This window comes from Coloeus monedula (assembly GCF_965178545.1).
Source record: "Coloeus monedula genome assembly, contig: HAP1_SCAFFOLD_662, whole genome shotgun sequence".
Classification (NCBI taxonomy): domain Eukaryota; kingdom Metazoa; phylum Chordata; class Aves; order Passeriformes; family Corvidae; genus Coloeus; species Coloeus monedula.
In genome coordinates, this window is record NW_028120313.1 from 7 (window position 1) to 13040 (window position 13034).

At 36.3% G+C, this 13034-nt stretch overlaps 1 protein-coding gene across 1 annotated transcript in view; it reads left to right on the forward strand.

Annotated features, from left to right (window-relative positions):
- Positions 1 to 216: 216 nt before the first annotated feature.
- The window catches only part of LOC309585850 (ubiquitin carboxyl-terminal hydrolase MINDY-3), a gene marked incomplete at its 5' end in the record, with an annotated part of 33299 nt that continues 20481 nt past the window's right edge, over positions 217 to 13034 (forward strand). Inside the window, 5 exons of the mRNA XM_082303682.1 lie at positions 217 to 331; positions 765 to 838; positions 1307 to 1386; positions 6094 to 6164; positions 6404 to 6484. Of these exons, the coding sequence (XP_082159808.1) occupies positions 217 to 331; positions 765 to 838; positions 1307 to 1386; positions 6094 to 6164; positions 6404 to 6484 (421 nt within the window). The remainder of the gene's footprint in view (positions 332 to 764; positions 839 to 1306; positions 1387 to 6093; positions 6165 to 6403; positions 6485 to 13034) is intronic.

Consider the following 13034-nt stretch of genomic DNA (forward strand, 5'->3'; position numbering starts at 1 on the left):
TCAGATGGGTAAATACTAATGACTCTATGGCAGTTTCAGTAACTCCAGAAGAGCTGCTGTGTCATTCTGTATATAACACCAGATCTGTTCTACTCTTACTTTGACATTTTCATGTTAGGTGTTAGTATTTCTTGGTTGTGCTTTGTGACACTATTCTAATGCTTCACCTAAATACATACTTTTTTTCTGTTGTTTGTTATTGTTTTTTGTCTTTAGCAAACGAGCATTCAAAAGCTTCCCTGAACTGAAGGATGCAGTTTGGGATCAATATTCAGCGTGGACAAACAGATTTGGAGTATTGCTCTTTCTGTATTCTGTAATACTGACAAAGGTTTGTGGTTTGCCTGATATATTTTGTGTGTGGTTTATATTTCTTTGTTAAGAGAAACTTCGATCATGTAACCCTTTTTCTGTAAAAGATGAACAGTAACTGATGAACTAAGTCCAGATAAATGGATGAAATGGTATCTTCATTTATGTTGCAGTACAGTTCCGGCCTAAAAATTTGAAAGGCTCCAGCCTTTTGGTTTTTTGGGTTTTGGTTTGTCTTTTTCTCTTTTGATCTAGGAGACTTACACATTTTGAAAACGTACTTTCTTACAAGATGTTTGAAAGCATATTCCTTTGAAGAGAAAGCTGCCTGTTTAGTTATCAACTCATGTAAAAACATCAGCCTCCCAATATTTTACTGTTGCATTCTGTTGTTGTATAAATATTGCAATTCATTCCTTAAGATAGCAAAAATGTTTGCAATTTTTCTGCAGGGTATTGAAAACATAAAAAATGAAATTGAAGATGCAACTGAGCCATTGATAGATCCTGTTTATGGTCATGGAAGGTAAAATACATTTGCTACCACTTAAAATAGATATGTGGGGTAATTTTTTATTTTTTATGTAACTGATCATTCTTTTAGGGAATTACTGACATTAAAAGACAGATTCAATTACAAATTTAAAATAACCAAAAGCAACACTGAAAAGCGTGGGGTTTTTTTCACTGCGAACTCCATTTACTGTATCAGTTCTGAGGAAACGCTTGTTTTTGCTGAAATTTCAGAAGAATAATTCTCAAATTCAGGGCTACATTCCATATCAAGCTTCTGTCTGAAAGAGTGGAGATGATTATTAGTGTTCCTGAATTAGAAATACACACTAGTAAATGGAAAATAGTTATAAAATGTCTGCTTGGCTGTCTGGATAATTCAATAATTTTTTAATTTGTTACAGATAACCACTTTTTTTGAAATAGATTTTATGTCCTTTTTCATTTCTTATGTCTTACATAATTTCTTTCTATTGTATAGCCAAAGTTTGATTAATCTGCTGTTGACGGGACATGCCGTTTCTAACGTGTGGGATGGAGACAGAGAATGTTCAGGAATGAGTAAGTTGATTCTAGTTTGTGCTTGTTCATAATTTTTACATACTCTGGGATGCTGACCTATAGATTTGGAATGTGTTCCATTTCTGTTTTGATAGTCTCTTTATTTACTGCCCTTTGATTTTAGTAGACCTCAAATGGAAGTCAAACATACTAGCACAAAATTGCTGATGTTAGTATCAGTGAATATGGGATTGTCAGCTACCAGTTGAACGTAGGAGTTACCTGATGACCAGGATGATGGAAGGGAGTGGAATCTCTGCAATTTGGGAAGTTTGAAGACAGGGCCGCTATTCAGAGCAGCCCCATCAAGCTAGAGAAATGGACTGACAGTAATCTCCTGAGATGCACCTGGGATGGAATAAACCTATGCAACAGCACAGGGCAGCACTAGCTGTCTGGGAAGCAGCTTTGTAGAAGAGGACCAGAGGTCCCTGTGGGCATTGAGTTGTACTCAGGTGTGTCCTTCTGGCAAAGAAGGGCAGCTGCATCGTGGGCTGTGCAGGAGGGTAGCCAGCAGCTGGAGAGAAATGGTGGTTGTTTCCCTCTATCTGGCACTTGTGGGACAAGCTCTGGAGTGGTGTGTCCAGTTTTAGGCTCCCCAGTGCAGGAAAGACATTGACGTAAGGGGAGTGAGTTCAGTGGAGGCTCATGATTAGAGGGCTTTTGTGTTTTTTGCATTTCATTTTACAAATAGAGATTATATGAAAACAGGAACAGTTTAAACTGTGGAAATGTTCACATCTTCTCTTCCACTGCTACAAAGTCCATCTCAGGTTCATCAGCACATTTCTTACAATGATTTTCCATCATCTAAGTCAACACTGAAAATGTTTACTTGAAATGAGGTTCAGGACAGATCCATGCAAGACCTGAATCAAAATGCGCTGGTTTGGCAATGAACAAGTAGTATAATCTCCTTTGAGACATACTGCACTTGGCTATGATTCCACGCAGCCTGTACTTTAAGACTTACAGAATATCATTTGGATATTGTGTCTAACTTTCCTCTGTTTGACATTGTTGACATTGATCCCCTCCCCACCCCAGTTTCTAATTGAAATTTGTTTCAATTAGCCTTCTGGGTTTTATCTCTGCATTCTCTTCAGTATTTTTAATTTTCCCTTTTTGATTATGATTTATCAGTCTGAATTTTTATATTATGATAGATCAATCAATCTGAATTGTTCTTGCAGTTTTCCTTTGTATTAGGATAAGTTGCTGTTCTGTAATTCAGTGTATCGGTTTTGAATACTGTGAGTTCATTCCCTCGTTTGCCTTTCAGATTATCTTTCTGGTAGGCCTTATTGCTTAGTTATCCAAGTTGGAATTTTTTTCTTTTCTGAGAATGCTGAACTTGCTTTGGACACAGTAATAGTCCGCACTTAGGTTCTCAGTCAGTTCTGCCCTAAAAACCTAGAAACAGAACTCCCATAGAGTCTGTCCCTTCTTGTGGGGAGTGGAGGAGCAAAAAATGATCTTTACTACTTCTTAAGGATCTGGTATTATGTGTCCTGTTAGTTTTCCTGACCAGTGAAGTAATTGGACTTTACTGCTGGGAGCCCTCAATTTTCTTGAAGCCCTTGGATAATTACAGTCAGAACCTGCTTATTCACTGTCTTAAGTCTATAATCATATCTGTTACCAAGTGATTTGTTGTCTATCAAAAAGAAAGATAAAGAGCAGCCGTTACTGTTCACAACTTCTTAGCAAGACTGAATTTTGGATACATTGTGAAATTTTCTTTACCTAAAAATTCTTCTTGTCATCTTTTCTTTTTCGATCATTTCTCATGGATTTTGTTTCTCTCTGTGTGTAAAACCTTTAGCTTCTTTCCTGTCAGTGCTTATGAGCTTTTCATGTAGAAGGGTTGCAGGTATCAAAATAACAAGGACTGAATACATTTTTATTCAGAAGTTATCTAAAGTCACTTTACCTCTTGTTCAACTATTTAGATAAGCAGTTTTGAATTAATAAGTAAATTATTAAAATTATTTATAAGCCATTTTAAAGGTACTGCTAGTAATTTTAGCAGTGACAAAAGAACATACTGAATTGCAAACTTGAGGAATTACCATGTGTTTGCAGATTGTACTCAGCGCACTGACTCTCACAGTGTTGCATATTTTCCCGATAGGGTAGAAGTTATTAACTGGAATTGTTCTTGGCCACTGCTGGTAAATATGCCAGTGAAATGATATCTCTTCTTTGACTATCTACATGTTCTCCTTTAAACCTTTCTTCTTATTCTGATCTCTTCTCTTGCCACAACTGTCCACAGTGGGAAGATCTGGGGAGGTAATTTTTTTTTTTTTAACCACTTTTTTTTAGGACTGTTGTTCCTACATGCGCTGTAGCAATTCCCTATGAATGCAACTAGTGCTGGATCTGCTTTTCCCACGCAGTGCCAGGGATTTGTGGGGTCGGTGTGGCCGCTCGGTGGCGCTGTGCTGATGCGGTTGGTAACAGAAATGTGCTCAGAAATTTGAGTGCTTCGCAAAAGTGCTTTTCCAAGCAAGAGAAACTAACTTTGTGGCAAGAGGCATAAATATTCATGTTCTTAGTTGATCTTTGGGGTTCTCAGATGTCTTCCAGTCATCTTCTCTCTTTGTGGGATGAGGATATTCACAGAATAAACTTTGACTTAATGCTAGTCTCCCTTTGCTTCTTTGTAAATCATCTGAGAGTGATTTTTGCTTTTGTGTCTCTCTTCTCTGTTGGCTAATTCTGAAGGAGGCATGGGTAGGCCAGTGACTACAAACTGAAGTTAACCTAGGAGCTTCCAGATACACAGTCTGTGTAGCTTGACTACTAACTATAAAGAATACACACACTGTGTGGCTACTGCTGTAGCCAAAATCCCAGCTCTCTCTAGTCATCAGTCACAGTTCTCCTGAGGTTATCTGTCAGGGGAACATAGAATTATTTTGAATAATTTTCTGCATAATAAATATTGTTTACACGTGACTTTGTTGTTCTGCACCCAGGCATTGGCTCCTACATCTGAAGCCCTTGTTTAGCAGATGCAACTCTACATTGATTTTTGCTAATGATTTTTAAGAAATATATGTGGTGTGTAAAATTACTTCTCTCATGTACTGTTGCTTACTTCTGCCACTTGTTTACTTCATTGCACATATAAGTATGCTATTTCCGTATGTTAGCTGTTCCCTAGATTGCAGGAATCTTCACTAGTTTTTTTTTAATTGGGCTATAGCTCTCTTTCCCTCAGCTCAAAGAAAAGATGAATTGTCCCAGCATATGTCAATTTATAGTAACTCAGCTATAAATCAGTGAGATAATGGGGTTTTGCAAGGGATAATCTATGCATCCCCTGAATATTTTAATTCCAAGCGAGTTTGAAGATAATCTCTGAAAGCACAGCTTTCAGATGAAAGAATTCTACACTGAAAAGATCCTTTTAATATGTATAGCTGACACTCTAATGAAGGAGTTGTACTTGCAGACACAAAGGTAGTGAACAAGCTCATGTTTGTAAGTTTTTTGGGTTTTGATTTTCAGAATTGGATGTATGGGGACTTCTGCTTAACAGCAGAAGGAAAAGTTAAACCATTACTATAATTGTTCTGCACTGTTGCAAAATTCAGTTAGGTACACTTGAAGTTGGTGAAGGGAGTATGGCATGCCTGGTGCTGCAGAGTTGACTTCTGCAAATCCAGAAACCTTTTAAATTCAGAGTGGTTCCTTTCACTTGCTATGGTCCTGGGGCTTTAGCCTATGGATAAAGATGTCAGTTTTATGCTGCTGTACACAAATAATTGATGTGAAAAATTATGGGTGAGATTTAGTGTTTTAGAGGGAACTTTCAAATATGAAAGTCAGTGTTCACTAAAAAAAAAAGGAAATGCAGATCTTCTTAAATTGATCATGGTGTATGTTTCCAGGTATGTGCTGCTCGTTAGACAATGTTTGGGGATCTAGCAGAGCTGTTCCAAGCAGACAGTACTTGGAACTCTTGAGATGACATATATGAAAGCCCAGAGCGTCTTCCAAATCTGTATAATTATGTTTGAAGTTTGAATTTTGAAGTACTTTCTCATTCTTTATTAGAGGACCTCAAGTAAGGCTCTGTAAGTGCTTTTGCAATCAGTAGTACATAAATATTTCGGCTGTTCCTGGCAGCTGTGTGTGTTAGAGAGCTTTAAGTGGAAGTCAGTATTGAAAATCAAATTAGTTTTTCTGCTAACAAAACTATTATTTGCAAAATTATGTTTTATTATTCAGAATGTGAAATGGTTAAGATAAATATGGCCAAGGAACTCTTAAGAAAAAAAGAGGGAGAGCGAAGAAACATTCATATATGGATATATATGGGATTTTCTCCTCTTTGAGATAGCTGTTTTTCTTAGATTTTTCTAAGAATAATTGTGATGTAAGTTGCAAGTACTTCATCCCCTACAAAATCAAACGGTTTTTGAAAAGAGGCTATTAACAGGAAGCTCTTAAAACCATGAGTCTGGATCTTATTTTATAGAGAGATACTATTTCATAGAGAGATATATAGAGAAATCTTATTTTATATCGAGAGAAATGACCATTTTTTACCATATCTTTATGATTTGCTGTTGTTACTAAAACTGCATAACTTAAAGTTGTTATTACTTGACCAGTTTTGAAAGTAAGAAAAAATGACTTAAAATAGGATTTGCAGATTTTTCTTGAATAAGTTTTGTGTTTTCTTTTGAACAGAACTTCTTGGCATACACAAACAGGCAACAGTAGGCTTTTTGACACTGATGGAATCTCTGAGATATTGTAAGGTAAGCTGTTTTCTACATCATTTAAAAGTTTTCTTTCATTAAGTTGTTTCGGGCTTTTTTAACATTATTACTAATAGTACTTGTATGCAAGTTAGACACTTACGTCATTTTATTGAACATTTTATATCAGTGGAGTCCCAACTGCTTTGAAAACGAACTGAATTCTCATTAACTTGGTCACTAACTAGATGGCCTTTCTGGGTTTGCTTTGTATTTCTGATATTGTTGTACCTTTTTAGGTTGGCTCCTATTTGAAATCTCCAAAATTTCCCATTTGGATACTTGGCAGCGAAACACACCTCACAGTCTTCTTTGCCAAGGTATGTTACATGTGGTTTTGGTAACCTCAGGCAGATAAACACCACATAAATTCAAAGTGCAGATCTTGCTACAGTGTGAGTTTTATGTGGCTTTAATGTAAAAACATAGTCACTAAACCTTTTAATTAAGCCTTCCCTTGAAGGCAGAGTTGTTCCATACTTCATCAATATCTCATAAATTTCAGTGTGAAGCCTTTCAGTTTTAGCTTAATTTATTGGGCTGGGGGTAGTTTATGTTTTGGAACACCATGCTTGGGATAAGTACTGTCTTAAATTTCTGTCGTGCAAGAGAGAGTTACATAGTCATTTCATCTCCCTGACAGTACTTTCACAATTTTTAATCTGTAGTCGGTTGTTCTAGATTAAAAATAGATATCAGGACTGTCACAGTAATTCTTTATGTATATTTTATCAGATATTCTATCAGATATCTACTGTAGCCTGTGAAACATAAAATGCTTTTGGGAGGACTCTCAGTTTAAAATATTAGACCAGATTTTCCAGAGACAATTTCTGTTTCTTTAGTTGAAGATTGTAAGCTGTTTTTCTTAAATTTTATTTTTATACAACACTTGTTTCTGATTAAAAGTTTTATTGAAACTTTGAATGGTACGTACTAGCATATTTATTGGCACTTACTAGAAATTAACCTTCCTGTACCTAGTATCTTAAAAATTATTTAAAACTTTAGTTATAAATCTTGAAAATAAATACTAGAACATACGACAAAGATAAAGCTGTAAATTCTCGAGCTGTTGAATTTCCTTAAGTAAAACTTTTGCCTAATCTTTAGAAAGACAGCATAAATGCTTAGATTTTTCTTATTAAAAAACAAACCTCCACAGTATATTAGAAGTTTATCTGTAGTAGTATTTTTTTATCGTTAAACTTACATTTTAAAAAATCCTTTAAATTAATTAGCCGGTGTTACACATTGAATTTTTTTTTTCAAATTTTAATCCCTAATGTCTGATAAATATTCTTTCTTCCTTACTTCATGAAACAGAAAAATCCTTATTCTCCTCTGGATGTTTTTTTTCTGCTTTACTCTCTCCCCAGTCTTTCCTAGTAAAGCTTTTTTATTTCAGTTTTGAAATTTTATCCACAGTTTTTCTGAATGATACCACCAAAGTCAGTACTTTGTCATATAGACAGCAGTGTGGTGCAAATAGGTACAATCACTCTGTTATGCCAGTCCAGCGTTCCTGTCACAGTGTTGTTACAGCTAATGTTTAGTGCCTGCAGAGACCACTTCCAGACAGAAATCCACTTCTAATGCTCTTTGTTTTAGAGTGTTGAAGGCTGTTTCCTGGGTTTAGAGTAACTGAATATCAATATCTGCTGTCTCCAATTGGTTCTCCTTTCTTTACTGAACTCCACTTAGGCTGTGAAAAACTTCAGCTTGTGATTAATAAAAAGCAGAAGAATTGACATGGTATTGGCAAAGAATTGCCTAGAGTTTTTGTTGTCATTGTTATTACTATTATGCAGAGCAGGAGCTGAAGATGTGTAAAAGCTCATAGTTTTTGAATTTGCATCTAACCTCACCCTTTCTAAAGTAGCAGTCGTTGAGCATTTCTGTTGGAGCAGAGATGTCAGCTACAGTGGAAATACAAATTGTGTTGACAAACCATTATTGTATCACTTGAAGCTACATGTCAAAAACTACAGGAAAAAACTTGAATTCATTGCCAGTGGTTAATCAGCAAGTTGTTAAAGTAGCACATGTAGTTGTGTAGATGGTGTTTGATACTGAGGATGTAGGTTCATCCCCCCGTTTGATACTGAGTATGGCGAGTTTGATTACATGAGAAAGTAATTTTCAGAATGGGAAGAGAAAAATGAACTGTGGAGCCCAAACCAGTGCAGATTAAGTTTGAAAAAAACAAGTAAGTTTTAATTCTTTCAAGCTGCATATATTTTACAGGATCATAAAGCCGTATTTTTAAATAGAATAATGTTAGGCAATTATTAAGTGGAACAGTAGTCACTTCTGTCATTAGTTGAGTAATTTGGTCTGGAAATCTAGAAACAGCCTAGGCTACTGTTGCTATAGACAACTAGCATGGGAAAATTAGGGAACAGAGCAGAATCTTCATTGCTATCTTTCCTTGAGCATGGAGGTTTAACAAGCAAAAGGTTTTACTCAAATTCTGCATACTGCTTTACGTAAAGAAAGCTGGCTGCTGTTCTTTAGTACTCAGATTTTTTACATCTGATGAATGATAAACATTGGTTTCCTATCAATGGAATGAACGATTAACCACCGCACTTTGCTATCTCAGAACATTTTGATTTAAATATTGTAGACTTCTGTTGCTGTCTGCCAGAACGTATTTGCGCTACTCTAAGTGTGGACCATTCGTTTGTAGCTGTGACTGTGAGAAGTGGTTTATTTTGTAAAATAAATAAACCTGTTCATAGCTGCCATCCTAAAACTTTGTATATTTTCAATGGATTTTAGTGAGCAAACTGCAGCACAGTATCTATGGCCAAAGGTCACACTTATAGCCTCAAGTGAAAATGAGTTAACTAAAGTATGTAATTGGTCTTAAGCTCTTTTGTAACTGCTGCTGCATGAAGTAGCCTTAAACAGAGGCTGTTGAGTCAATTCCTTGTTTTAAGAGAAGTCTACAGTGGGTCAGCAGTTTCTCCTATTACTAAAAGAGTAAATTTTATTCTACCTGCATGGTCTTCATCTCCACATCTTGATTGTCATAGCATTTCTGTGAGTTATTAGCCTTGTTTCAATAGAGAGATTTGAGGTAGAGAGAAATAACAAATGATTTCTTCATTGAAACAGCAATTTTGATTGAAGCACTTTTTATTGAAGACAGTATGAATAGTTTTGATGTCTGGGAGTTTGCCAGCCTCTCATCAGCCAAATAATTACCTGTAGTTAGATCTTTTGGAAAGAAAATAGAATCTGGAAATATCTGAAATGAAACCTCGCATCTTACCATAAATTCATTTTTAAGGTAGGCTGGGTTCAGCAGAAATACTACAGCTTATTCTGCACATGAGTAAATGTTGAAGTCAGAAAGGACATGAGAACATCTGCATTACTTAAATAGTTCTTCAGAACTCTGATACTTATGTGTGTCATAATAGAGTTGGAAAACTTTGTGAATCATTGCAGGGGGAGTTCATAGCAAAGAACAATAAGTAGTACCATCACATTGTTTTTCTTTTCTTCACAAATATGCGTCTATAAAGTCAGAAAGCTGCTTAATGCTCAGCAGGCCAAATTTAACATTTTCCAAAAAAGGAAGTGTGGCTATTACTCTTAGAGGTCACAGGCTGTGCATTTGCAACAAGGTAGATTTTGCCTGAAAAAGTGAGTATGTAGATTCTTCATAGGCTACTAAATCTAATCAGCCATCATTTCTGCCTTTCCCTGCCCACCCTTCCTTTCAGTGAATAGGAAGACTTTCAAATGGCTTCAGTCCAACAAAAGCAAACAAGGAAGCTTTCATCTGACACACTGAGTTTCCCTGCATGCTCTGTCAGACGGTGCAAAGGGACATATGTGGTGTTGTAAATGTCCTCTAAAAATCAGCTTTATCATTACAGTCTTTTTGTATTTTTTTTTTTACTCTTTTATTGTAGGGATAAGAGAGAGTAGGAAGTGGGGCAGCTCTAAATAAGGCTGTGATGTTCTGGATGAAATGCTGTAGGGGCACTTCTTAATTATTTTTATGGTACTCATAATATAGGAAGTTACGACAAGCTGAGACAATTCAGAACTTCTAGGAATGTCAAAGTGTGGTCAGACTATATGAAAGAATACCAACAGGTTGAAATGTTATGCAAAATATAACAAGAAAATGTTCCAGTGCAAACAATAGGAAGAACAACAGGAGGTTAATAGGTGCTTTCTGAATACTGTCTGCTGACATGCAAATCCACGTGGTGTTGAAGTTTGAATTCATTTGAAGTTATATGTCTATGCCATTGAAAGTGAAAAAGACAGCATGGATGAAGGTCGGTCTGGTGACTTCAGGTGATTGAATCTGTCTGTGAGACATTTCAGCTGTGTAAGTTTTTTTAAAATTCTGTTAGTTTGTTTCTAGGTCTTTGAGCACAGAGGCCTCAACAGAATTGGCTATCCATTTTCAGTTACAGCATTTTAGCATTTCTAGACTTGAAGAGTTAGATAAGCAGAGAAAACTTCTGTCTGAGACATCTGAGTAAGTTACAAATTACTGCTTTTGAAGGAAAATGTCCTGTCCTGGAACCACACTGGTTTCAGATTTTATTTTTCTGACTTTGATCACTGTAACCTGTTCTACATATTCTCAGGGCCTTTTTTCTGCATCCTTGATAGTACTGTCTCTCAGAAGAAAGAACATTCACTTCTCTTCCTAAACAATCTTTTTCATCAGAGTTCAACTGAGGGGCACCGCAGCAAACACTGACACGGCTATAGGAGAGCCTAAATGTGGCTCAGTGGTGTTTACAAGAACTGGACTGAGGGGGAGTGTTAGTTGGTACAGCATTTAAGCTCCGAACAGCAACAGAGGTTGTCAGTGGTCATGAAAGAAAATAAGATGCATGTGTAAAAATTCAGTCATTATTAGTATATGTTAACAAGTTTGGTTTCTACAAAAGTAACCTATGTGTTTCCTTTAACTTAAGAACTCTTCTGCTTTGGAAGGGTAGTGAAAAATACCTGCACGTTTCCTTTTGTTTTTCGCTCCCATGACCAGTGAATGCAGGTAAAGTATGTTTTCATCAGAGAAGAAAATAAAATCACATTTTGAAAATTCCACTTCAGGAAATGGTTACAGAGCATGTGGATTTAGCATCTTTAGTTGTCAGGAGTAAGAGGAGTTGGTTCTGGTTGGGACAGTCTGGACAACTGATGGAAAAGATGTAGATGTGTGAGGCAACTGCAGAAATCATTTCTGGGCTAAAGCAGGACTCCCATTTTCTCTGTGCTATTTAAGAGTAGGGAGGCAAATGCTGTTTTGTTTTTGACAAGAGCTGTCACCTGACTAAATCAACATTGCATCTTCATATATTTCTATTGGCTGTTAATTTGAGAGCTCCTTTCTGCAGGAAGAGACCACTTTTTTAAATGAATGTTAAAGGAGGGTGTTTCCTGTGGGAACTGTGGGGTCCCAAAAAGAATTTAAGTTACTCTACTAGTTGGTTTAAGATCTGTAGTGTAAATGCTATTGCTAAATGAATTTAAGTTGTTCTGAATAACACAGCAGTTCATAAGCAATTCCAAATGAGTTTTGGAAAGTAGTAGAAAGGCCAGTTTTGAGGTCTCATTGTTGTCAGGGAACATCTCAAAATACTTCTGAAAAGTTCTACCTTACTCTAGCTTTGTGAGATCACAGAGCTTAACTGTGAAACCTTGTTCTGCTCCTTGTGGGTCTATTCTGATTTTACTTGTGGATTGATTTGTTTGTACTACAGGTGTGTGGTCCTTTTTGTGAACAGGTCCCTCTGGACAATTTTTTATAGTTTGTTTGGAAGGTTTTTTACAGGAGAGCCTGTACTTTTTTGCATTCACATCAGTGATTTGCACACCAGCATTTATCAAGTAACTTTTAGATTTTGTCTTAATTTTTCATTCTAGTAAAAGAGACTCTATAGGTGATGCAACAGTGTGTGGTGGCATATTGTTTCTAATTAAAACAGTCCATGACATCAGTTTGCCCAAAGTCATGGTGCATTGTCATTTATGAAGTCTCTGGGGTTTTTTTGGTGGGATTTTTTTTTTTTGGTTGGGGTTTTTTTTGGAGGGGGGAGGTTTGTTTGGTTACAGTTTTTTATTTAATTAGAAATGTAGTTTTGGTTTTAAGTGGAGGTGGCTTTCATGAGAAACTTCAGCCATCATACAGTTTTTAGCTTTGCTCAGGACAAATATTTGTTTCATTTTATTTTCCTGTTTCCCACATTGTTTGAATACTCAGCCAACTCTGATAGCTGCTAGGAAATACCAGATCTCCCTGTCTACTCACAACTTTTGATGGTCTCTACATCAGCTTTACTAGAAGAATTTTTTAATACTGGAGAAGGCAAAGCTCCTCTGAGTTGCTATACTTACTGAAAAGAGTTTATCCTGAAATGTTACACATTTTGATACTATTCTGTGCTCAGGTAGATGAGAGAATGCCTCTGTACTGACTCTGGGCATGTTGTTTCCACACCTAGATGAAAACTTGTAAGATGCGGGGTGGGGAGTAGTTCTCACAGTTCCAATAGAAACTTTCGATCCAGCAACGTTTAGATATAAAAACTGAAAATAAAACACTACCACTTGTTGCATGAGATACTCTTTGAAATGAAGGCAGGAAGGGTGAGAGAATAAAGGATAGAAAACCAGTGCAGTAAGAGAACCTTTTCTAGACCCACAAATCGAAAATGAACGAATTTCCTGCAAATTGCTAAGCTCTCAATTTAGTGTATTGTAGGAGCACTTCTGATTCGGAAAACTTACAAGGAAGATACGCCTACAAATATCACATTAAACATCTTGAGGAAAAATGTCTCCTTAATCATTTCAAGTCTATTTAAATGCACTTAGGAAGACAAG